This window comes from Haliaeetus leucocephalus, unplaced genomic scaffold (assembly GCF_000737465.1).
Source record: "Haliaeetus leucocephalus isolate CR32 unplaced genomic scaffold, Haliaeetus_leucocephalus-4.0 Scaffold1, whole genome shotgun sequence".
Classification (NCBI taxonomy): domain Eukaryota; kingdom Metazoa; phylum Chordata; class Aves; order Accipitriformes; family Accipitridae; genus Haliaeetus; species Haliaeetus leucocephalus.
In genome coordinates, this window is record NW_010972437.1 from 11,892,778 (window position 1) to 11,920,046 (window position 27,269).

A 27,269-nucleotide genomic window follows, 5' to 3' on the forward strand; every position below is an offset into this window, starting at 1 on the left:
CTGACTAAAAAACTAATTACCTATTCTAAAACCACTTGTTAACTCTTCAGCAAAGTTTGAAGTTAGCAAAAAAGTATGCAAGTTCGTTGTATTCTATTTTTACTTACTGAAAGATTTTGATAAAATAGTAGTATGTTCTGAAATACGCTTATCTATCTTTTAATTTCTTCATCTGCAACAAATTAGTTACCAGATTTCTACAAAACCTCAACATTTCCAAAATAATTTATAGTGCCAAGAATCTCAAAGGTGCCTGCAGAATAAATGTTGTTTCAATTAAACAGTTACAGAAAGGAGTATGTCTAAGTCAGTTTGGTAAAAGCTCAAACCTCTAAATCTAGAGAGTCTAAATGGTTGCCTTGACATAAGCCTAGAGGGGAGCTAAGTAATTGACTGTGGATAATCAGTAAAGCTCATAACACATTTCTGCAAAACACTAGCCTCATAAGTGGCAATGTATTGGAGAGCAAGTTTGACTGATTTCCCAATTCCCAGAAAAATTCAGTGTTGACTTTGTGTTTCCCCAGCATTATCCAGGTGTTTAAACAAGATACGGATTCTGAACATTACGGGAATTACTGCATTATTCATCTTGCCCTCTTAGGATATTTCTCACTAGGCAAAAGTTAAAGGTATTATAATCAGCCTAGTCACTACTAATCATTATTTGCTAGAAATATTTGGCTTTTTTTCTTGTGAATAATTGAAAAAGGGATCAGATAGAATATTTTAAATGCTTGATGTTTCCTTTAGTCAGCTAGCAGAATATATAAAGGCAGATTATACTTGCTGTCTTTTCTATACAGCTCAGACAAAACCGTTGAGTATTCTGAAAACAGGATTTGTTTTATACTCTCCTCATATTATGTGTTTCTAGAAAGTCTTAAACAAAAACTGTCTCTACCCCAGCTTCTGTTTTGTTTGTTTTTAAAAAAAATCATATGAAAACAAGTACCTAATATATAAGTGATTTTGCTTTCTTTTCTACAACTTTTTTGTGATGGCTGAAGCATTACAAACGTTTTCTTAAAATTGGCAGACTCACTGGAAGAGCTAATTAATGCAGTACATCAAAGACAAGGATTAGTATTGAAAGCTAGCTCTTTGCAGGCACAATGACACTAAATGCTACTTTCTGTTAGATTGTTGCTTTCTAACTATTTAAATATCTACCTATTATTTCATTGAAATAATCCTTTCAATTACCTTCCCATCCATTCATGTATCAGTCTGTTTTTTAACCTATTGTAATGTGGTTTAGAAATTACCTTTTTTCTTAAAATATTACCTCTGGAGAGAGAGCTGGTGTTGTGGTTTAACCCCAGCCAGCGACTAAATGCCACGCAGCTGCTCACTCGCTCCCCCTACCCAGTGGGATGGGGGAGAAAATCGGGAAAAGAAGCAAAACCCGTGGGTTGAGATAAGAACAGTTTAATAGAACGGAAAAGAAGAAACTAATAATGATAATGATAACACTAATAAAATGACAACAGCAATAATAAAAGGATTGGAATGTACAAATGATGCGCAGGGCAATTGCTCACCACCCACTGATCAACACCCAGTTAGTCCCCGCGTGGCGATCCCCCGTCCCCACTCCCCCCAGTTCCTATACTAGATGTGACGACGTCCATGGTATGGAATACCCTGTTGGCCACTTTGGGTCAGCTGCCCTGGCTGTGTCCTGTGCCAACTTCTTGTGCCCCTCCAGCCTTCTCACTGGCTGGGCATGAGAAGTTGAAAAATCCTTGATTTAGTCTAAACATTACTTAGCAACAACTGAAAACATCAGTGTTATCAACATTCTTCTCATACTGAACTCAAAACATAGCACTGTACCAGCAACTAGGAAGACAATTAACTGTATCCCAGCTGAAACCAGGACAGCTGGAAACACATGTCAATATTAAAATTAATTCTTCTGGTTTTGTATTTAAGTTGACAGAAAAAATAACCAGTTTAACTGGTAGTTACAATTTATTGGATGTTACATGTTTAGGAAGAGTGGTTAACTGATTAGATAAAGTTCTGATGTTGATCAGAAGCTACTGATCAGATATGAAAAAAACAAAACAAAACCACAAAAACCCTGACTATCCTGACTATTCAGCATGTAAACTTTGAGATAACCATTATACATTTCAGGAAGGATTATTAGCTGATGGGGTGGTGGGGAGTTGTCCTCAGTTTTGTGTAGTAAACATGATTTTTTGGTTTTTTTTATGATCCCTGAAGGCATCTGTGTACATTACTTCATGTCAGGGGTTGTCTTAAAGGCAGAGCTTAAAACCTACTTTGTCTCACAAAAAGCAGGGTGCATGTCTTTCATAGGCAGCTTAGTTATGAAACATCTGATTTGCAATATGAAACGTATTTCAATTGTTTAAAAAAATAATAATCTAGTAGCCTGAGAATTTAAAAGGAAGTACGGTCAGGATTTGCAGTAATGTGTCACATTGGGATGAGGTAGTGTGATGCTTAAATTTGTCACTTAATTTCACTTGATAATTGAACATGCTCCCTCTGGTGAAAAATTAGAGCCTAGCAGGTTGTATTCCAGTTTTGAAAATATGGCAGTCTTGGAGGAGCTTCAAAGTCCCAATTATTTCTTTAGAATAGTTATAGTTTGTATACTGTTTCCAAGAAACTCGGCTTGTTGGGATCTGTCTGCTCTCCGGGTACTGGCTATCATGTTAGTTAGGCACTCATTCTGGAGCTAGCAACTTGCATATGTAGCCCATGTTCCAAGTAGCTAGCCTGGACTAGCTACTGAACCAGAAAAAATGTAGAAGGAACGTCTTTTAATACTTCAGGTGTGATAAAGGATGATTAAATGCTGTACTTGCTCAACTGTTGCTTTAAAACTGAGTTTCTTTCATGCATTCATACTATTATATCTAGTTGTTGTATTTTCAAGTTGATGTTTTGCAGAAGAAAGAGGTACTTTTTTCTAAACCTATCTTAAACTATCTTTGTAATTCATTGAATCAAAATACTGTAGTAAGTTTTATCTTTCTGTAGACAGTATAGAATTACTGTTTATCAAAAGCAATATTTTTGATCAGTCATAAGCAACTGTTGTGTTGCCATTTTTCAATGGTACGGCACAGCCAGAATGGTGGGAAGATGCCATAGAGAATAACTTATGTTGATATGGCTGTAGTATTTTCAGCTAGTATCTGTATGTGCGAATGAGAATTTTAACACTGTTACTGAGGTTTTAGTATCTTCTTTACTTACAGGCATCATCGTAAGTACTTGAAACTTGCAAGTATTTTTAGAATAATGTTTTTATTTTTCATCCCTCTATGCAAAGCAGAAGAAAAGAAAAATGAAGACAGGACAATAGAAACAAATGAAGGAACATCATCAGGGAGGTCCAAAAGGAGATTTCCAGATTTTGGGTAAGATTTTACTTGTGTTCGTTTGGAAATAAATGGTTTTCAGTGTTATTTTTGGAGAATATCATGTTCTCTAAATAAAATGTTCAGGAAATCTAGTAATGCTACATCATAGCAACACCACTGGAGAGAGTCTTTTTCATCTAGAATTTGTAACATTGCATTCATGTTTCTACCACATTTTGATTTTATTTATCTGTACTTTTTTCCCTCAAAGAATTTCTTCGGGTTCTTCAGTTTTTATCTGAATACACAACTTCTCGATGAATTAAATTGGAAATCCATGCATAGTTTTATGCCAAAAATACTGTTGGAGCTTAGACTCTAATGTTATGTCATGCTGGCATTACAGTCTAAAATAGATACCTGTCTTGCCTTAATTCCTTCTACAGTAGAGGTGTCATTGCACAGGGTTTGGCTATAGTAGCTGCTTACTGAACTGTTCCTTGGAGGCAGGCAGCAGTGATGAGTGGATTTCTGAATTCCTTTAGAAGATGAGTATGTGAACAGGGGTAAAACAAAAGAGCAAGCTGCATATTATCTGGAAATGCAGTGTGGTAACTGAACTCTGGGGATTTGAGAGAGAGTTGCTACGTTTTGCAATAAGCCTTGCTCCTGTGGAGCCAGGTATAAAGCTTGTTGAAGCCAGCTAACATTGAAGACTCAGACTTGTACTGCAACAAATATGACAAATAACATAAAAATGATAACTTCACACAAAGAAGTTCAACTCACTCTGCGTTGCATATGAACATTTATATAGCAGTAAAACTGTGTTCTTCCTCTTGGTTGTATCTACTATATGCTAAGTTTCTTTGGTCATTTCCTGTGTTTATTTTGATTATATGTGGTCTTTGAAAGGTACTTTCATAATTCTGTCATGGTTCTTAAATAAAATATAACAGTACTTTTTTATTGCATGCATAATCTGCAAAATCGTGCTCTGTGTAACAACATAGGTGTGGCTTTTTCTAACTGTTGAAATTGATGTAAAAACTACCTTGCTGATTAAAAAAAAATGTTGTACCCTGTAAATGTAAATGCTTTATGAAAATTGTGGTTTTTCACTTCAGTGGATTACGGAAATCTGGGGGCAAGGGCAAGAAACAAGAAAAAGAAAATCTAAGAGGTTCTCTGGATAGCAGGTAGTTGTTTTGTTTTGTTTAATACATACATGCTGCATTCCTAAAATTTTTAACCTAAGAATTTCTTTAAAACTATCATGACTGTTTGACCTTAAAGTACATTCAAGTATAACAGTAGCAAAATTCTGTGAAGATTAATACAATGATGTGAAGATGAGTTTCTAATCTCCCGAAATAAAAATACATAGAATAGTATAGAGGAAACAGTAAAGCAGAGTTACATTTTAAAGCGGCTCATAAGATTAACATGTTATAACCTATCTTAAATATAAAAACCGTATTTTGCTTAGGAAGATGAATGTTGAGTAAATTAAATTTGCAAATTATTTGAAATTGTTAAATTGTTGTGTGAAATACTGCAAAAGCTCTTAAATTTGTGTTGTTCAATAACAAATTATTTTGCATGTATATTTAAAGGCAAGTATTAGTTTTCATTTTAAATATCAATTGTGCTGTGAAACAGGTAAAAATTAGTGGTGTGTGTTTTGAGTTTGTTGCTTTGGGGGTGGGGGTTGTGTGTTTGGTGGGAGGGGTGGGGGTTTTTACTGCTGTTGTTTAAACACAATTTAATCTACTTATTTCAGGGGTTCCCGAGAACTGCTGGATGACTCTGGCAACAATCTATCTGCATCAGATTCAGATTCCCCTGTCCCTACTTGCATGCCTTTCTCTTGGTTTGGAGACAGCCACAAAGAATCTCACGTTTCTAGTAGCAGCCTGCACGTTACTCAGAGCGGGCAGGACAGTTGTGAACATGGTCAAGAAAAGAACAGGAGCAAGGTAATGATGACTAATTTGTGCTTTGAATATTTAAGTGTTGCATCTTGATAAAGTAAAAACATCAATGCTTAGTATGTGGAAGCTTGATGACTTAGTCCTTGACCACACCACCTCTTACAAACATTGCTGCAGAAGTTTTGAGACTTTACAGCCCTCACAAGCAGAAATTGTGTGTTCCCATTCCCTCCGGTTCAGTTGAAGCATCAGTGGAGGCTATTCAGGCTGAAGTAGCATCCAAGGAACAATCACAGGGTATGGTTTTTTTACTGGTTTATAATGCTAAAAGTTAACACTAGCTGTAGGACAGTATAGTTTTAAAAGCCAAATCTGTTTCCCTGTTGTTGTGGTTTAAGCCCAGCCAGCAACTAAGTACCACGCAGACGCTTACTCACTCCCAGTGGGATGGGAAGGAGAATCGGAAAAAAAAAGTAAAACTTGTGGGTTGAGATAAGAACAGTTTAATAACTAAAAGAAAATATAATAACAATAATAATTAAAAATAATTGCAATGAAAAGTAATATAACAAAGAGAGAGAAATAAAAGCTAAGAAAAAACAAGTGATGCAGAATACAGTTGCTCACCACCTGCTGACCAATGCCCGAGCAGTGATTCATGCCTCCTGGCCAACTCCCCCCAGTTTATATACTGAGCATCATGTTCTATGGTGTGGAATGTCCCTTTGGCTAGTTTGGGTCAGCTGTCCTGGCCATGCTCCCTCCCAGCTTCTTGTACACCTGCTTGCTGGCAGAGTATGGGAAACTGAAGAATCTTAAATTAAACATAAGTGCTACTTAGCAACAACTAAAACATCAATGTGTTATCAACATCATTTACACACTAAATCCAAAACACAGCACTGTACCATTGTACCAGAAAATTAATTCTATCCCAGCTGAAACCAGGACGCCTGTCTAATACAGTCTTATACTTAGAGGAAGTATACCTAGAGGTCAGGTTCCCAGTCAGCTGGCCAACCAGTTGTTACCATACTGGTATGTAGGGGTGGAGTACCAGACAGGTGGATGAAGATAGCATCCTGGTTTTCATTAATGAAGTTAGTATTGAAAGCTAAGAGACACTTCTAGGAAACTGCTTCTGAGTAACTGATAATGTTCTAATAATTTAAAGGCTTTTAACCAGATCTTAAGAGTGAGGCTACACAGTTCAGTCTATAACCATGAAGTTACCATCTTTACAGTTTAAAGTATTTGTAAGAAGTGGCTCTAAAAAGTAAGAAGTTTAATGTGTGCACTGTCTAAATATTTTGTTAAAACCTATTGCAATGTAAGACTATTACTAACAATCTCATTAACTTACCTTCATTCTTGTTTCCTTTGGATTTTGTCAGATTCAAAGTTGTAGCTATTTGAGTAACCTCATAAGCTAGGTTTATTCTTGAGTTTCACACTTTTTCTTCACTTTGGTTGTCTAAAATACCCTTTCATTTTTTTTTCCTTTTCCTCTGTGTTATTAGAAATGAGTTACAACTCTAGAAAAGAAACTTGCCTGGTTGTAGTCCATGAAGTCACTGATATTTTGCATAGATGGCAGATAGCAACAAGTTGGCTTTCCATCTTTCCAGATGCTGATTGCACTAAAATGCTCTTAAAATACATTTTTTTAAATTACCTTGTTTTCTTAGTGTGAATTTACAGTCCCTGTGACAGGAGTAAGCTGTCTGCATACATAGTTTGTAAAAAAAGACAGAAAGTGGTTTTAGAACCATACCATACCTTACTGTAACACTAGAACTTAAGAGTAGGAAATTTTTAATTTCTGAAGTAGAATGACACTACAGAATACTGTCCAGTGTGTGTCAGTCTTGTGTATTTACACCTCCTGCATTGTTTGCTTCTGTTGAAGCATGCAGTGGCCAAAAGATGTTTCTGTAAATAACCTGAGGATCTTGGGACTGCAAGATCCATGTTGAAGGGGATATGCATACACTTTGGTACAATTTTTTTATTAAATAGGAGTGCATGGTTGATCTCTTAATAGGGTGTAGCAAAGCTATCAGGAGATGTTTTCTGTATACAGAAACGTACAGTGGTTTAGCTTTCAAAGTCATTGGTTCAGAATAACCCATTCATGCCCTCTTCATTCCTCCTTTCTGTCCAATTCAAATAATTGTTTTGAGCACAGTAAAAGTCCCACTGCTGCATTTCTACTATAAGCACCCATGATGTGCTTAAGCACCAGACGCTTTTTTTTTGGCAATCAGAAAGGTATAGATCGTACAGATTGGGTGCTCTCTTCCTTTTCACATTGCCCGGAAATAATAGCATTTTCTTCTCATAGTTGTATCCTTTATCCAAGTTGATTATCACTTCAACCTTCCGCCTGGTTTCCTGCCTACTGTTTTATGTTTCCTTCTCATGCTCCAGTACGTAATTGCTGCTTGCTGCTCTTTTCCTTAGTGCCAGTTGCAAACCAGCAGCTGGAAGAATATACAAGTTTTCAGCTGTATTCCTGCTTTGTAAAACAGTAGAAAGCTGACCCTATTAAAGAACAGATTCTCATATATAAATTGATCCTAAAATCATACTTGGCCTCTCCGAAGTCAGGCTGTTTGTTTTAACTTTGCAACATTTGGGCTCTTTTATGAAGATGGTAATGTGACAGCAGCTACTGCTTGGAATGACTGATCTTTGTAGATATTAACCTGCAGCTGACCACTGTGTTTGCACTACAGTAACAAGGCTTTGGCTGGTAAACATCACTATGAAAAGACATTAAAACTGAGAAAGAAGTGTGCTTGACCACTCAGCAGTGAGTCTTGCTACTAAACCATAACAGCCGGGACAAAATCATCTTCCCAGAATTTAACAAAAGAATACTCCTTTTTCTTGATGTTAACTCCATAATATTTCTTGCTTTTATGTCTGTAGTATCCCATATGATCAGGCAAAACATTTATTAAAGAGCAGGTAAAAGTTGAAACCCTAAAATAAGAACTTTGTCATGTAAAAATCTCTAACTGTTGTATTGAGTCTTTCGCATTATGTATAATTTCTGTAGATGTGTTTTAATATTGATGGTGTAAGCAATGTAACTATATTTTAACTGTTTTCTGTTTCTGCAAAATTTGCCTCTTAAAAATTACTGTACCTAGAAGGATTTTGTTTTCTTAAAATTATACTGAAGTTAATCTTAAAATTATAATTGAACAAAGTAATGAATCACCTTCTTGTTGCTTGTGAAAACTAGAAACACAAGAACTAAAATCCTGTGATCTGAGTGTTTGCAGACTGTTTACATTTAGGAGATTCCTGAATTACACAGTTCTTAAATTAGTCCCTTTACATAATCTGCCCCTTGATGTAGTCCCATTCTCTGATACAATACAAACACATACATACTGTTCGTATTATTTTTCTAGAGCATTATTTAGCTTCTGTAAGCTTGTATGCAGTGTTTCGTTTTCATTGTGAGGAAGAACAATGTGGTATAAACTATTTATATCCTAGTACCTTAAATCTTAGGAAGCATACCTATAAAACCTTTCCTATCCAAATTCTGTGCTCTTCAAGAATCAAAAATCTTTGCAACTGGCTCTAAATCCTTAAAAGGAAATTACTACTTTAAACCAAACAGGAGCAGAGGGAGGAGAAAACATTACAACTGGTGATGAGATGCTTTACTTTTGGCTATGTTTTCTTCATGTTTTTTCTAAGGTCTCATTAAATATTTTGCTCAAATATCATCCTGTCTTTTGTGTGTGTGTGTGTGTGTGTACAGTTTTGTTTCTGAATTATTCTCGATTGCTTTGCAAAGGTAGAAGGAGTGAGCTAAGGGTAGCCAAAAGAAAAGCTCCTAAGTAGATTTTCAGTTTGGGTTGAAATTAATTTGAGAATAGGTTGGTAGACAAAGTAATTCTGTTGTTTCTAGTAATGCTTTTTATATCTAAAAGACTGAAGAAGTCCCTAAAATATAATGTAATTAATAATATTATCTGCATGATAAATAGAACACCATTTTTCAGTCAGGTACAGTATCACACTCCATGAAAAGGTAGCAGGAAAACTCAAGTTGTGGTTTGGGTTTTTTGGTTGTGGTTTTTTCTTGGGTTTTTTTGGTTTTCTGTACTTTTTCTCCTTTTTTTTTTTTTTTAAGACTGGAAATGCATATCAGTAACTTAGCGTAAAAGGGAGTGTGAAGATCAAGTATCCACCCCCAAAACAAAAATAGAATAATCTAGAAAATTTAGAGTTCAAGTTAAACTGAAATCAGAACACAAATACAGAAGAGCTCAACGAAGACAACTGCAAAAACATGCTCTTATAGGAGCATAAGTGACTGAAGAAAAATGTCTTTACATTCAGTTTAATTAGGATCTCAGATTATTTATGCATATAGGGATATGGTATGGCATCCTTACAAAGTATAGTTAGTTGATTAGAGACTTAGAGAAAATTAGAGAACGTAATGATAAATAATTGCTTACTGTTTGAAGGACACAGAGTAGTGCTGAGAAGTAAATTTTAGAAACGCAAAAGTAGGAGGCATGCTTTTGGCAGAATTATTTTTCACTCACTAAAGAAAAATGACGTAGAGGTCAAGATCTGGTTGGAATGGAGGTAATCAAATCAGAAAATATTCTGGGGAACACATGCGTAAGTAGTCTTTAGAAGGATTTTCTTACCAAACCTGCTGTGAAGTTTTCAGGTGTAGCATCTGGTTTTTTCATAGTCTTCAGCTTGAGTCACAGGCTGCTCAGGTAACCTGCCTGAGGTTGTATGAGTACTGGCTGCTGGATGAGTTTGAACCTAGATCCTGCTGCTTTTAGATGCTAAGGCAGGCATACAGATCCAAAAACTTCCTTTAAACACAGACTAAGTGTAAAACTGAATGTAAACAGTAAATGCTATGAAGATTTTACAGTCTTTCAATATGATAGTTCTTACATTAGTCATATTTTTAACCTGAATTTTACTTTGTTACATTAAAAAAAAAGTATTTTATTGATTTATCAAAAGAATAAATCTGTCAAAATCTTTTATTTCAGAAGACTTTTCTATTTTGCAAATAATTTATTCAGGCTGTCAAACTGCATAATTACTGTAGTTTTACAGTGTTAAACCATTTTTTGTAAAGACATCCGAGTAATTGTTTAATTTCTTAAATGTTCAGCTTTGTTATAGGTTTTTTACATTATTTGGTGCTTTAACTATAAAGAAGACTTTACATAGCTTGATATGGTCCATTTATTATAAAAATTCTTCTAAAGATATTTTACATCTATGTGGTATTTTTCATATCAAGGTAATTTTCAGATGATGTGATTCTGTGCCTCAAATGCAGCCACCTCAAAATTGAATCATAGAATCATAGAGTAGTTTGGGTTGGAAGGGAGCTTTAAAGGTCATCTCGTCCAAACCCCTCATCTTCAACTTGATCACATTGCTCGGAGCCCTATCTGACTTGACCTTGAATGTTTCCAGGGATGTGGCATCTACCACCTCTCTGGACAACCTGTTCCAGTGTTCAACCACCCTCACTGAAGCTGTTCAAATGAACAGCATTACAATACAGTATCTTGAATCAGAATTTAAAGTTTTGGGAAAGGTTGTCCTTAGGCAAGCTCTCTATTATCTATTAATGAACTAATTTAAACCCTGATCTGCAAGCTGCCGAAAGGTCCTTGCTCTTCCAAGTCTTAATGTATGTCAGGCAAAGACAGCCTATTTGTTTCACTGTTAACGACAGTGGTTCAATAGCAGGAAACTATGAAGTCTAAACCTAGCTCTTGTTTTCAGAAACTTTGTAAGTTATGGGGGCACTTCTGTGCCATAAGACTTTTAATGACCATAAACAATTAGGACTGATTTTTATCTCACCAACAGAAGAGCACCTTCTGAAGCACATTCATAGTGCTTGTGTAGATTTCAGTTGAATACAAAGTTGGCATAATAATTCCACCAAACGAATCTTAAATTGCTTCTCCCCGAGTGTGGTATACCTGCTGAAAAAGTAACCATGTGTGTTTCCTTGTGTACTTTAACACCATTTCAGTTTATCACCGATTCTCCACACAAGGTGCTTTTATTGGGGATATTGCTTTAAATTTGTTATTGCATTTTTGAATTCAGAAGTTTAACAAAGACAAGTCAGATGCTTGATGTAGTGAGTGCATTTCATATGTGATCTAAAGATAACTGAGTCAAAGTATTCTTTTTTTACCAAAAATCAAAATTACTAGGATGTCACCTTATGACCTGCTTTTCCAAGGAGTGAGTTAATAAAACGTTATTTCCACTTGTTTGCAGAGTAGAATTGTCATAGATGATACATACCATAGCAAGCCAAGTTGTGAACTTTCAGGGTTAGTGACAGAACCAAATCTGTCAGGTCGTTCACACACTTTAACCTTCTCTTCAAATGAGGTGAGTTTCAAAGTGTGTATGTGTCTTGTTGATGTTGTTGTTCACACTACAGCATGTTTAATAGAAACAGATTTGTGTAATATGAAACTAGATCGCTGTTTCCATATTTGAATGTTGAAGAGCACTGTAAAGAATTGTTAAGGTGTTACTGAACTAAGGACACAGACTAGTAGATGCCATAACAGCCTTTGTGTTCTGATCCTAGTTAATATGATAAAAATTGGAACGAATTAACTGTGATCAAATTGCAGTTTTTAATTTTAAATGTAACACCTTTCTGTTCCACTAATTTAAAGCAACTTCCTGGGTGAATGAAAACTGCAGCGTTTTTGACCTTGCCTTCATATCCATGCAGGTTTGTTTTACCATAAAATTTCATCTATATAAAAACAAACAGAAGAAAAAAGAACAACAAAAAAAAAAAGGCAGAATATAGTGGTTCTGATATATAGGTAGAAACTAGATGCCTGAAAGTCAGTGTTCATTCCACTGGAGAACTAACTCCTTTGGCTACAGCTGAAACCTGAAGTCTACATTTTGGTAACATTCTGAGATATTGTCTCATTCAATGTTTGACGATGGGCGTCTTTATAAATTAAATCCTGTATAGACTAGGAGGAGTCATTAAAAGCTGAACACGGTCATCTTCCAGAAATGAGTTAGAGGGCTTGCCAAACTGGTAGTGATAATGTTTGAAGAAAAAAATTAAATGGTGGTTCATGAATGTGCAGGTTATTAGCTATCTTAAACCAGGCTTTGGTGAAAATCTTAAAATAGTCCAGTAATATGTAGAAAGCCGGAACAGTCTTACAAACAATGTTATAAATATGAAATCACTAACATAAAAATCTGGGGTGTCAAAAATCATATAACTAGTTTACAGGTTTCAGTAGTGGATTCATTTCTTGCAGATTTTTATCAGAGATAACAGTCATAGATCTAACGAAAACCAGAGGAACTTCAGCTAATACCTGTCATTGCAAGTGCTCCATGCAGATTTTTGAATGGAATCATTCATTAATAGAATATGTGTTTTTAAAACTTTCAAGCAGTATAAATCATAAGATATATCTTCTTGAATATTGTTCTTTGATCAGTGTTACAACTTTCAGTAAACTTCTGGTCCTAAAACTCAAATGAAAGTTGTCCGTTACTAATTCTGCATGTGTAAAGTGATGATTTTTTTGTTGTTGTTACAGATGAGTCTGATTCTAGTGTTCTGTCTAGTTTATATGTTGCTTAAGTGTATGACCAATGAAAGTCGTTTGTACCTTTTCAGTAATTACATTGGTTATCAGGGTCTGTTCTGAGGATAATGATAAATAAACACTGAGCTGGTTTCTCTTTTGGAAAGCCATATGTGTAAAGAAAAATAGGTAGTTCTGTTCTTGGGGTTTTTTTTAAGTAGTAGTAGTATACATTGAGGTCTAGGAAAAAATAATAAACCAATCATATAGCAATTTTAGCTATTTCAAATCCTTAAGCCCTTCACAAGTAGAATTTCTACCTGGTGCTTGTTGTTTGGATGGGTTCACAAATATCCTGCAGGGATCGTGCTAGCCAGTGTAACAACCCCTGCTTTCAGAGGAATGGGCTACTGCATGCTGCCCAGAAATCCTGGAACTGTTAGTAGACAGGAGATGGGAACACCTCTTGGAAATCTAGATGGGAGCAGCACTGAAGAGTCTGCTTCTGCTGGGCAGGTACTCATGAGCAGTTTGGGGAAGTGACTGCATGGTGAGAATTAGGTTGTTAGCAGCTAGCTGGTTACAGCAAAGGCAAGCTAGCTGGTAATCCCTCCTACCTTTCTAAAGTTTTTTATCTGTTAAATGGTGTGACAGCATTGGTGTTTTCTTGGGTTTTGTATATTTTATCGTTAGAGCCTTCAGTATTTCTGTACTTGCTTTCTGCATCACCTGCATTTTTATGCAGGAGCACGTGATTTTCTCATGTTTCCATACCTTATAAGTAGTTTTAGTTCTGCTTTCTGAATTTGCAGCTGATCTTTTGTGTGTGTGTGGTGGCTGTTTTGGGGACTGTAACTCTGATGTACACACAGCTTGGGACAGTCCTTCTGTCTCTGGAAGGACAGTAAACAATTGTAAAAAAAAAAAAGATGTAGAGGTGTTATTTAATGACCAATAAGCATTACTCAAAAATCAGTGTTCTTCATCTTATTCTTCTACACTTTTATTAACAAAATAGTTACAGATGTGCTTTTTCTTTGTGCAGTAGTGAAAAATTCAAATTATACAGCATTAAATATCTTTCTGTTCACCTTCACTTCTGTGAGGAGAGGATGTCTAAGTGTTTTAACACAGATTCAGTTTTTGGTACAACTTCTTCTGGTTTTAGGGTTGTGTCTTTACCAATAAGAAGTAGGAGGACTTCATTAGCAACTGATGATGCTGAAAGCCTAGACTGGAATTAGTAGCTCAGTCTGGAGGACTCCTCCATGGTACAGTCTGTTAGCTGCTCTAATCCGTGCTGCTTGGAGGAACTGGTGCAGAATGCCCCCGAGATTCTGTCGAGGGACTGCATTCCCCTGGCAAAATTAATTAATCTGGGCCTCTTTGTTTGACAGGAGTACATCTTCTTCAAGTATTTACAGTTTGAAATTACAGAAGTGAAGTTGTTGCGTGGCTAGCACAGATTAGATAAAACTAGTGAGTGAGTTCCAACTGGAATAAAACATTTTACACATTTCTCAGTGTAAAAGAGATAGATAGATGCACGCACACACCCCCAAAGGATAAAAGTAGTTAGATATATATAAAAAAATATATATATGTGGCAATATATATTTTAGTATTTTTTTGCTGCTGATAGACCACACACAACTCTAAGATGCAGGATGCAGGTCAAACTTGAAATGTAAAGAGTTTCCCCTTTTTTGTGTATTATTCATGAACACTTGCTAGTATGAGACAAAATAAAGCTACCAATATATATTTTGTATTACAATATCAGGTTGAGGAGTACTGTTACCTAAAATGATTTAAAATAAACAGGCATTTTTAAATTCCTTTAGTAATTTATACAATTAATCTTCTTTCTCTGTACGAAGCATCTCAAGCTTGATAGCTTGGATAAAAAACTCACTGTGCCCCTGTTGTCTTGATACAGATGCTGTATGGAGCACTTCAAGCAAAACCTCTTCTAGAGCCCTCTGCTGTTATTTTATGAAAATTGCTATTCTTCTTTGCACATCAGGAGGCGGATGTGTTCACACTTGTTGCATCTACCTAAGCATTTTAATTAGGATTAGGGGTTCATTTTTGAAGTAAATCTCCTGATTGTCCCCGCTTGCCTTACTTTGATTTATCTTGGAAATCAAATCAGATGTGCTCCAACAGTGTTTTTGGTGCTTTCCAGCTGCTAGTGGCCATTGAGTCTGTGTGACCAGACTAGAGCTATCCCGAAGTAAAAATCTTTTGAAATGCTTGTAGTATGGATTTAAGACCTCAGCACAAACTGTTCTGCCCTACAAACCTGTTCCTATTTATCTGCGCTACCTCCTAATGTAACCACTGTCCTTTGTTTCACAGACCAGGAAAAGCAAAATCGTTTCTAATTAGCTGTAGTCCTCTGATGCATCGGAAATTTAAAATTGTATTTGTTTCACCTCAGATGTGTGTTCCATGTTGCACTCTCAGATCCAGTTTACTGTATGATTGGACCGTGTGACAGGCCTATGTCTCAGTATCTTTCACTTGCAATTGCCAGAATTATTTTGTTACATTTAATCAACTCTCCCAAATTTTCTATCAAGGGAGTTGGATTTTGTGAGATCACTCTGGTTGGGAGTTGTAGTTGTTCACCTGAAACTTACAGGCTCGTATTTCAAATCCATCACTAGAAAGATGCTTATTTCCATGTTTTCTGTTTACAGATGACAGGTGTAAGGCTTGCTGGAAAAAGTAGGCATACTTTCTACTGGTTTGCAAATATCTTTGATAAGTGGTGAAAGCTGCCTAGTGGAGCAGTCTGCAAATCTAATGCAGCTTGTACTCAGTCATGAGCTAGTGAGAGATCATTTTGGATAGTTAATAAAACTTCAGGTAACTGATGTTACTGATTCAAGTATTGCACTAGAATTTCTTCTGTACAGACACTGAGCTCCGTTTTATGTAGCTTTTCTTTTGTGATGAAGTAATAGAGTGCTTCAGGATGAACAGCAGTACCTTTTTCCCCTCAGAAGCCAACTGAAATTGAAGCAGAGAGCTTCAAAAGCTCTGTGAGCTGGCAAAGTGTATTTTCAGTGGAAGGCTACAAGCTCTTCCGTTTCTGAAATGGTCTTCTAGGCAGACCCTTTAAAATGTTGACAGGATGTTTAGTCCTTTTTAGAAATGCCCCAAATTTAGTAAAACTGTACCTGAAACAGTCAGCAGATTTACTGACTACTAGAATTGCTTTTATTGGGGATTTCCTTCACTTAACAATAATCAATAATATAGTTGAAGTGCTAATTGATCCTTCTTGATGCTGTCTGTGTAAGGCAGTATCTAACATTAGGATTGAGCTACCTTAACTGACTGAGGAAGCTTGTTCATTCTTAGGATACATCAAATTTAAATTAATGTTTTGCTATATAATTTCTTAGAGAAAACCATTTATGTTCTCTATTTCTGACTTAGTTTGTGTTGAATGTTGTAGTGTCTTTTTGTTTATAGCAAACTCCTAGGCAAACTGACTATAAACTGTGATCCCAAGAACTTAAGTCCTTGAGCTAGAGTATGTTTAAAAATGCATTTTGTTCATCAAACTCAATTGGCAACTGGAATTCAACATATAGTCAAGTAAAACATTGCTTACGGTGACTTTTCTCAATTGGTTAGGCATTAGATGATGAATTTACAACAACAGGAAAGCAAAATCAATGGCACAATAGACCTATTTCTGAATGGACCACCCAGCAAGTATGCCACTGGTTAATGGGAATGAACATGGAGCAGTATATTATGGAGTTCACAGCTATGAACATAGATGGACAGCAGTTAATGCAGCTCGACAGTGAGAAGTTAAAGGTATGTGAATATCCCAGGATAGATATGGAACGGTATGAATTTCACTGCTTATTCAGACATATTTTTAACCTACAAAGTCTGTTTTCATGGCTTTTTAAGGGACAGAGTTTTGCTTTTGAAATACTTGGAGATTATACAGTTAGATGAGAATTAATAATTGTACAATTAAAGACAAGCCGGTTTTAATCAGAATAATACCAAGTATTTCTCCCTTGTTTGCATCTTGAGGAAATCAAAGTAAGCATAATTCCCTAAAGGGGCTTGATATATCTATCAATCTCAGCACAAGGTCATATCAAAACAAGATCCAACCAATTCAAATGCATAGAATTGCAGGATCCAATTTTAGAAATCTGGGTTTTTCACATCTCCTCTTCAAAATCCTATCTGGTGACCTTTTAAATGTTTTTGGTTTTTACTCCTGCTGAAAAAATCTATTCTAAATCAATCTTTTGAGCTTTTTCTTGCCACTTCACCTCTGGAAGCCACATGGTATGTATCCCTTATAGTGCTAGTAAACTCTTTCAGTTTTTCTTTCTCATTAGATTATCAGACTGCATTTTGGACAGCCAAGATGTGTGACTAAAATGAGGTTCATTTGTCTGTTCTGGCATAAGGCAAATTATTGTTAATGATCAATAGTAGGACTTGAGTGTTTTAGGGAGGAAAAAAAAAAGTGTCTAACTTCAGCCTCCAAAATACACCTGCATTTTAGAACAGACGTGCAACATTAAATGTCCTGTATTTTTGTTAAATAAGTATTTCCTTGGACACAGGGGAAATACCTGTTACTCATCTGTCAAATGACTGTCTCTATTTGGGGAACTTTGGATGTTGATGCTTAAAGCTTAATTTACACCTAATGCCATTCAGAGTTTCATAGAGTGTGAGCGAGTGCTGTCTGTAACTTGGAATTGGGTACTGCCACCTGCTGATTAAAAATCAAAGCATACCATATACTTCCTGAATACACTTTTTAATAATACACTTTAAAATCCTTAATATTAAAAATTTTATTAGTTATTGAATATAAATTCCTCTTGTATAAAAAGAGCTAGAAAAATATTTTGAGAATACTACTTAGTTTGCTATTTGCTGGAAATTCTAGAGGTGTCTACCTGTTTGTAAAATGCAATGAGAAGCTGTTATTTCACAACCGAACAAGAGTAGGCCCTTGTTTCCTTACTTACCTTGTTAACCAGATGATCATTTACGATGCTCTTAAGGACTTAGGTCCCTATTTTTCAAATAAACAGACTAGCTTCCAGCAAAGTGAATAACACTTTCTTAAACTGTTCATGCACGAGCACTGTTGACAGTGCTGTTGGAAAAATTAATGATGAGGTGGTTTGTTTTTTTTTTCCCCCCCCAAAGGCTTTGGGAGTTTCCAGTCAAAATGACCGATCAACAATAAAGAAAAAAATTAAGGATATTAGAAAAACACAAGAAAAACTGGAAAAGCAGAAGGAAAAGGTTCAAAAGAAGGAGAGAGAAGTTCGCAAGACTGGCAGAGTTGTAGCCACTCTTGAATCAAGCTGCTAAAATGACCCTGTTTTATTTTAGCACAGACTTGCTTCATCTTGAGGAAGTTCAGCAAATTTGTATATAGTTGTACAATTGAGGGAGGAGGGAAAGTGCAACAGTTTAACATGGTAGGTGTTTTTTTACTTTTTAATTATGGTCCCTCCCCATTACAACCCAGTAAAATGAGATGTTTTCAGTATTTTATTCCTAGTTGACTCTGCCTGTACTAATAGACAATAATTTAACTTTCTGCCTTAAGTAATATTTGTGCTTCTAAGACCTCATATGCCCTTTTCATTGAAATTGATGTTTGTGAAAAGTAGAATACTGTATTAAAAATCATTCCAATATTAGTCAACTAGCATTTGATAGAGTTGAATCTGATAGAGGGACAATAGAAAAATCCTGCCAACAAATTCAGTCTGTGACAGTCTGTTTATCTGTTGCCACTAAAGATGTATAGTAAAAATTAAGTTTAAGAAAACGGTAATGTCAAATTAATTTAAAAAGAAAGCATGTATTTCAAATTTATGGATTATTTTGTTTAAATTCTTGTATTTCTGGGATTTTCTTTCAAAGTTCACTGTAGTAGCACATTGTTTTTGAGTTCTATGTGTTGCAACTTACTGAGAAAATAACAAGAAGTATTAAGTAGTTTTCACAAACTACATATACTAAGCATAATACTAAGTTTTCTGTACACTACCCGTATGGTGTTGGGACAAGGTTTAAACCTATAAATAAGATCTTTTTTAACCTATTTTTCCTAAATAATACATAGTTTTATAGATTTATGCTATGAATAAGATCAATTTGCAATACATGTATTTCTCTTTTCTACCTGCTACAAGATTTTTGCGGACCAAATTTATATATTTGCTAATTTTAAACTATACTGTTTTTCAAACTTAAAATACTGAGGGAAGAATTGTAGGAAAAATTATCACTGAAGCACTGGGTTTCTGCATTGTATTTAAATGTTCAATTGTAGACTACAGATTATTTCTCTTTAAAGGAGGATTTGATTCTCAGAATAGTTTAGAACGTGGATTGGTGTTTTGTATGTTTACATACTATTTTCTAGAGATACTACAACAGCACTTCCTTTGATTATTCCAGAAACATAGACTAGTTTAAATATCAATTCCACCATAGAATGGACTAGAACAAAACTTACATAATTTGTTTATGTGGACCAAGTTCTCCTTTAAATCTATGGACTATTTTTCATTTTAATTAAATGAATGAACTTCACTGCTGGTGTTTCACAGTTGTTATTTTTTTGTGTAAATGTCTTATGAATTTCAACAGAAGGACTGTGTGGAAATGCTTCTGCACACTATGCATTTCCAAAGTAAAATTTGAAAATCTTGGTAATAATTACTTTGAAAAAGAAGTTCAATTTTCAGGTTTGTGCATTAAGAAACAACTCTTTGGTCAAGATTTAACTTATTTACTTTGTTTCCAGTAGTTTACAGTTCGTACTCCAAACTTACAGACTTTAAGCCAGAGAGGAATGCTGCCCTACTGATAAAAGAGAAGGGATTTAGAAGTACGGAATGATCAAATGCTTAGGATCACACACATAAAACCACCCTTTGATTAATTCAGTCAAGGAAGTTTTTTTTCTCTGTTGTGCTTTCAGCTAGAAGAGAGAATATTGATACAACCATGTATTACCTTTTTCCTTTAAGCCTACTGAACTGAATATTGCACCCTGTGAAGAGTTTGTTTCTCAGGAAGGAGACTAGTGGAAATAATGATTTCAAAGGTTTGCCTGTGCGCAGAGCTGTTGTAGTTAAACAGAGGCCCCAGCAGGGATGATAAACTCACTTGGCACCTGAGCATAAGAACATTGATTATCACAGACCACAGCATTTAACATCTGTCAGATGCTAAACAAGAAGGCTGGCTCCATGGAACTAGCTTAGTACCAAGCCACAAAATCACCCAACTGAAAGTTTGATTTTTAAAATAGTTTTAATGAAGAAATGTAGTGATTCTTTCAAAAAAATCAAGTTAACACAAACCAAGTTTAATTTTACAGTGCAAGACTGAGCTCATTTGCATACAAAACTATTAATCTCAGCATTTTGATAGCTGAGATAGTATACTAATTTTTTACAGTGATTCACTTCAACTTAACCAGTGTACTAGCAATGACTTCAGTACAGTAATGAAAATATTAAACACAAAAATTATCTTCTGAACTTCTATTTAAATCAAAAGTAAGATTAAACTTGTAAGCATGGTTAAACATTGTAAACCAAAATACTACTACATTTGTGTTTTCACCACAATCATTCAGGGTGGCAGGTGAGGAGATGGATACAAATATAATTACACAGCAAGTTGTTCTAATAATCAGAATTCAACTGGTAGCTAGCTGAGAGCATGAAAGAGGTTTTATTTCAGTAATACCATATGAAATACTATAATAGACTGTAGAAAACCAACTGTGTTAGCTTTTCTTGTAGTTCTCAGATATTACTAAAATCAGTTCAATTAAGTTAGTTAAAAGAAGATTAAAAACTCAGCGTAAAAGCTACAATGTTCAGCTTCAGAGATGAGTTTTTAAAATCCCTTGCTGTAACTTTCAGCTTTAGTTTAGCAAAAGCCATAGCTGCAAGCATTCCCTCTAACTTTTGTACAGGCCCCTTTTCACAGTATGTGGAATTTCTCATATACATCCTCTTGCGGGGCTGAAGAAGAGAACAGCTATAGATTCTCCTCACTTGTAGCCATGCAGATTGAAGGGTATGCCAGTCACCACCTCACATCCTTGTAAAGAAGACAAATAGGGACCTCTCAAAGTGCTCACAAGCTTGAGTGGAGCAGGTAACTGTACTGTTGTGGTGGCAATTAAGCTAGAATAATCCTCCCTCAGAGCATCGGTTTAACTGCATATATAGCCCATTCTGTAAATCACTCCTGTTAAAGTGACCTATGTTAGCTTGACCAGGGTATAGAACCATTTTATTGTTTTGCACAACTAGGCTAGGGAGGTAGGTGATAATCTTTAATCTGGCTCAGCTACAACTAGAATAGCATGACTTCAATTTCTAACATACCAGCTATTCCCTTCACTTGTGGTTTCTCACCTTCTGCTCTATGCAGAGCTAGTAAACTAGCAAAATTTAGGCTTATTCTTTCTAAGCGGGATTATGCATGTCTGCTGCAGAACAAAAATCACAGAATTACATGCAATGAATTAACTGAGAAAAGGATTAGTTCTCAGTGTCTTTAAGTGCATCACTCCTAAAATGTTCAGGAATGACAGGGATGGAGGTGCAACATAGATGTGTATGATTTGAACAAAGCTGGCATAATAGGCATTAAAAGAAGTTGAATCCTTTATTAAAAGAAGGACTTTGTATCTGAAATGTAATACTCATTCCCCTCTCTTATCTTCCCCAGTATGTTTTGACAGTTTGCCTTTGACTGATAAACACATTCTGCTTACCTTATTTATGTTATAGTGTGACTTCCAGTTACTACATAAACAATGCCAGAAGCACATCACAAATACAAAGGTATTTTCAAAAACGGTTAATTCCGCTTTTTCTAAAATACTCCTGAGAAGGTAGTTTCTATTGTCAAAATAATAGAGATGCCCTATTAAAGGCAAATTTTAAAAATCTGTTTATTAAAATAGTTTCCATTTATAGCTGTAACCTGACACACCCGAATCCGAGATCTTACTAGGGCTAGAACATTGATACTGCGTTTTGGTATTACCTACAGAAATATAAGCAAATGCAAGACAGCATTATCTTTACTGTACACAGGCCAAAACTATTTGCTAAGTCACAATGATCACGGCAAGAGAAGTTTTTCACATGTATTAAATATTCACATTACAACCAAAGAAATATGACTGATACCACATACCTGAGATATATTATACCAGTGGTAGCAGCTAGAACTGATTTTTTTTTTTTTTCATCCCTACAGACCTAAGTGTGATTTCTACAGCTACAAAGAACCTTGATGTAGGCAAGGTGTGTAGGCAACATATCTAACTTTGCAAAATTAAGCTTCAGCATGCTTAAGACAAAAGAATAGAAAGTGCCATACAGGTGCAAAGGTATAGCAGTGACCTCCTCAATATTTCTTACATGAGTTTTCCATTGATCTGTAATTTGTATAATGGAAAATGCTCTGGTGAGCTTTTTCAACAGCTCTTCTAGTAAAATAATTTTGTAATTATATGAATTAATACATTTCTCACCAGATATGATATAGATTGCATTGGTCCCTGTAAAACCTGAAATTACAGCTTCTTTGACTTAGCTACTGAAAGTAGTCATAAATAGAAAGTGGAACAAATTAATTGGGGCCTCCTCACTTAAAATTTAGATGTAGAGGTTTGGGGTTTTTCTTGGTTGTTTTTTTCTTAATTCCAGAAAAGAGTAATTACATTAAACCTGCTGTTACTCCACTTAAAATTACTTTCACATACCAAATGTAGCTCAGCATCTTGGTGTAAATCAGGTCTTTTAAATTCCCTTTACAGACATACCTACTTCGTATGAACTGTTGAGGAAAAAGCTATATACTGCGAAAAGTGGTCATGTCCTTTGGCTCACTGCTTGGCACGCACCAATCATCTGCTTCATGGTTTGCTTTATAATGTTTCCAGGCTGCTTTGTTATATACAGGGAGTCTTTCAATTGAATCTGTTGATAAGGCCTGTAAGTAGAGAAGACTGTAGCTGACGATTCTTCTTAATCGAAGTTATAGTAACAGAACAAGGAGTTCTATTAGCAGTTAGGGTTGCTGACAGATTTAAAATGGTAAAGTGTTAACATCATACCTTTATGTAAATAACTGCATCTGTACCATAGCCTTCTAAGGAATACAGTTTCAGGTCTCCTTGGAAGTACTGTGCATACAGACGTGATATGGGTAAGCCATAACCAAATCCAGCCTGATCCAGGAGGAAAAAGTGTATTTTCATTAATTGTATCAACCAGTAGTGTTTTCTGTTTTAACTTAATAAGTAAATAGATGAACTAAGCATGATGTTTGACAGTAAGGGAAAGAGTTCAAATGTTAGCTATTATGCCCCCCAGAACTATTATACACCCCAGACACAGAAGAATGCATGGATGATTGTGATTATGAGAAAACTGTTTTATTCCTTTCTTTGTCAGACAGGGCTGCTAGATGACACTCCTTGTATTATGGTAGCTTTTTGAAGAAGACATGACACCATTAGAGAAAACTGTACTGAGTCTGTCCTATGACTCATGGAGCTGCTAATCTTAAGAAAGCTGAGTACTTAAGTCAGATACATTTCATCATCAGTACATATAAAAAAGGTCCAAGAAACAATGTCTGTGAATTTGTAGCTTATACTAAAATTCTATCAAGCCCTGTCTGTAGTAGCAGGACATAGCCCTGAAGTGTTAAGTTGGTTTTTTTTATGTGCTAAATTTTAGAGGTGATCTCTCAACGAATATACACAACACTTCTCTGTAAAGATCTAGTGTTTAGTGAGTTGCAGAGTCATCTAGATTCAGAACACTATATACATTTAAAAAACACATTTTGAATAATCCAATGTGAGAGAATAAATTCAGGAAAGCTGTTCAGAGCTTCTTACTGAAAGCTAAGGCTTTATTTCTTGTGCATCTATTAAGTTCACACAAGACCAAAGTAGATTCTTCATATGCCCTGTCGCATCTGCATACCTTCATCCTTGCTGGGGGATGGTACAACTGACTACACAGTACAAATGAAACTATGGGCTTGATCCAAAATCATTGCTGTAATTGTTCTTCCTTTCATTCAGTGGCCACAACAGGAATTCAGAGTCCTGTCCTTACTGCAGTACATGCAGCATAGCTAAGTGTTCTGCTTGAGATAGCCGATCTTTATATTTGGTAGAGAAAAAGAGAATCTTGAACAAGTTTAAATAATTTTTATTTCAGCGTTTTATGCAATTTTCCAGTTACTTTCAGAAAAATACTTGAATTAAGCTGTAACATTCAAACAGTGATACTCGTTGTATCTATAAAATCAGTACTTCATAGCTTTGGCTAAATGGTTTCTTTTGTGACAATTAAACACATCCAAGATGACAACGTATAAAAGATTTGCATACCAAAGGTGTAGCTTGTGATGTCTCAACACGTGGACGTGGTGCTGTTGAATACATGTAGTTGAATAGTCTGTCAATTTTCCTCATAGGAACACCTCCACCACGATCACTCATCTGGAACAAGAAGGAACATGTAGCATTATGTCCCTGAATACATTTTTATAAAAGACAGTTTCTCTCAAACAATGATCCAGAGAAAGTTCAGGTAAAACATAATATAAAGTTGTCCCTATTAAAGTATGGGGTTTCTTAAATTGCCATCTCTCAGCTACAACAATGACCAGAGAGAGATGAATCCTTCCCTTTCATCCCTTATCCAAACCATTTAAATAAAATACTACCATAAGAAGCATTCATAATCCCTTGGAAGCAAGAAAATTCTACTTAAATTATGCATTGCTTTTATCTTGTTCATAACTCCATTTTGTCTGAAGTCAGTACTTAGACCTTTTAGCAAATGCCAGGTTCTGTGTATTTTTATCTTTATTCCTCAGGAATACTGCCAGTTAAATACAATCTATTAAAATGTCTTGCTGAAGGAGTAAGTCAGAAGAGTTGTTTTACTACAGTTTAGTTAGATCTACAAAAAAGACAATGCTTGCAGTTGGTCTTTGAAATCCAACATGGATGTTGTACAGAAAAAGAAGGAATTACTCTGCAAACTGTACTTCAGAGAGGTTTGATTTGCATTGAATATACAATGTTTGTTTCCCTTTTTTCAGTTGTTTCACACCTGTATAGCTCTGTCATTGTCACATACAAAATGTGAGTGACTGATACTACAATTGTATAAAGATGCTACTTCATTTTTAGTCGTGGTTGCTTATAAGCTAGGCAAGACATGAGCAGGACAAAAGCAAGTAATTCTACTGCAGAGCCTTCAGTGTGACTGTGCAACCTCTTCATGACTTTCCTACTGATGCAGTATGTGAAGTTCCATAATGGTCTTGTTACTTACTTACAACATCACATACAATCTGTTGTTAAAACCAGATCACCAGCTAAAGTTAGTAATATGCTGCCTGTGATGGGAAAAAAAACCTAATCAAAATAACCAAAAAAGTGGGTACCTTCACAGTTAAATCCTCATTTCCCAGCGTGATGTGTACATGAATTGGAGGATAAATGCATCGATCAGCATTATGTTCCATGGTGGCTCTCATTGCATTCTGCAATTTTCAAGTACAACTTTAATGCTGTTCTTACCACTTTGTATGTTATCTTAAAACATCAACTTAGGAAAGTTACTTTTATCATATATTTCAGAATCAAGACAAATGTATATGGTTTTAGAGTAGGGGTTTTTTAGTATTTCTGGTTTATTCAGTATCAGTATTTATATAGTTTATTAGAATACACAGACTTCAAATATTTAATTTTTTTTAGAACAAACATATTAATATTTTAATGTATAGTTTTATTTGTAGATTTCTTTAGAATGCACAGTACATGCAATATGACACAAAGATAAAAAAAAGTCTAGGACTGAACTGCTTGAGAAAAGCTCTATAGGACCTGCTACACATTATACCAGATTTGAAGGTATCCCAAAAATTTTATCTCTTACTCTCACTTGCTTTATTAATTAATGCCTTTATACATTTTAAGGTTTTTTGACAAAGCTGTCTACTCAGAAGGTGTCAGATGTATTCAGTGGCTAGGCAAAGGAGATACATCTTCCAAAGCCGTTAATTTTCTGTGCGGTTACTGTTTGTCTAAGTAGTACAATTTAGGTATCTTCCTGCAGTCAAACAGCAAGAGGTTTGCACTTGCAAAAACACTGCTATCTAGAATTAAGTTCAAAAAGTCAAACAAATAAAATCTCACTAAACAAAGAGGTATAAAAAAAATTGTGTAATGGTTAAGTGCACAGACCTTGAAAAGTTCAAAAACCATGTGATAGAGATGTGATGGCACATACACCACTTGCATGGGCTGTCCTGGTGATTTAGCTGGAGAAAAGAGAGTCTAAATAATTAAATAGCAAACTAGGTATCTTTTATTCATTCCCGCAGTAATTCAAAATGTGTGTTTGTATTGTTGAGAGAATTTACAAGAGAAGGAAAATTTGAACAGAAATCTGACAAAAAGTTGCATGTTAATCAAAAGTCATACTCAAGATTTTCAACTGTGCCTGCTGCTTTAGAATTTAATCTTAAAACCCACTGTGGCATCACTGATTAGAGCATATAATAATTGCTTTCTAATACCTATGAGGAAGTTATGAATATAGAGCCAGGCTATTCAGGTGGTGGGAGAACAAGAAACAGTGAGCGTAAGATGAAATAACAGAGCTTCAGGCTGCATATAGAGCAAAACTTTTTCACCATGACAGTTAAGGATTGAAACAGGTTGCCCAGAGATGTTACATAGTCGTCATCCATGGAGGATATGTAAGACCAAACTGAATAAAGCCCTGAGCAACCTGGTCTGACCTTGTAGCTGTCCCTGCAGGTCAGGCTAGAAACCTCCTGAGGTCCCTCCCAACCTGAATTATCTTATGATCCTATAATGCACCAAATAGTAACTACAGCACAGCCTATTCTTGGATTCATTTAGATATTAGCTGATTTCTAGCAAGAAACCGTAACAAAAATTATACAGACAATTCTGTCTATAAAACTGGTATCATTTTCAAAGTTTTTTTAAAGAATAAATTCTAGAAAATACATCATGGCAACACGTTCGTTATATGAAAGATTAAGGAAAGGTTGCTCAGAAAATTCTGCTGGCTCTTAACGTTCTTTCAGTTCAACAAATTAATAATTTCTCAACCAGACTGTGTTAGTGACCAGTGCTTTATGAACATAAATGTTGAAGACTAGTGATGTCAAAAGATCTAGAACAAATTATGTACCCAGCAAAAATAAAAGGGGGGGGGGGGGGGGGACTTCAAAACTCA

At 35.5% G+C, this 27,269-nt stretch overlaps 2 protein-coding genes across 9 annotated transcripts in view; one reads left to right on the plus strand and one right to left on the minus strand.

Annotated features, from left to right (window-relative positions):
- Positions 1-19,656, plus strand: part of LOC104831222 (neurabin-1-like) — a 43,331-nt gene extending 23,675 nt beyond the window's left edge. The window contains exons 13-18 of the mRNA XM_010566647.1: positions 3,320-3,404; positions 4,475-4,546; positions 5,131-5,326; positions 11,594-11,710; positions 16,549-16,737; positions 18,112-19,656. Of these exons, the coding sequence (XP_010564949.1) occupies positions 3,320-3,404; positions 4,475-4,546; positions 5,131-5,326; positions 11,594-11,710; positions 16,549-16,737; positions 18,112-18,279 (827 nt within the window). The 3' untranslated portion in view covers positions 18,280-19,656. The remainder of the gene's footprint in view (positions 1-3,319; positions 3,405-4,474; positions 4,547-5,130; positions 5,327-11,593; positions 11,711-16,548; positions 16,738-18,111) is intronic.
- A 77-nt stretch (positions 19,657-19,733) lies between these two features.
- Positions 19,734-27,269, minus strand: part of PDK1 (pyruvate dehydrogenase kinase, isozyme 1) — a 15,516-nt gene continuing 7,980 nt past the window's right edge. For 6 of the 8 annotated variants that reach the window (XM_010566703.1, XM_010566677.1, XM_010566722.1 and 3 more), the window contains exons 7-11: positions 26,243-26,319; positions 25,438-25,536; positions 24,371-24,481; positions 23,078-23,191; positions 22,195-22,953 (exon numbers count right to left, since the gene is read on the minus strand). In XM_010566703.1, coding sequence (XP_010565005.1) covers positions 22,813-22,953; positions 23,078-23,191; positions 24,371-24,481; positions 25,438-25,536; positions 26,243-26,319 — 542 coding nt within the window. In that variant the 3' untranslated portion in view covers positions 22,195-22,812. Of the gene's footprint in view, positions 19,789-21,887; positions 22,954-23,077; positions 23,192-24,370; positions 24,482-25,437; positions 25,537-26,242; positions 26,320-27,269 lie in introns of those variants that run through there. The other 2 variants (XM_010566669.1, XM_010566660.1) reach the window with 2 other exon arrangements.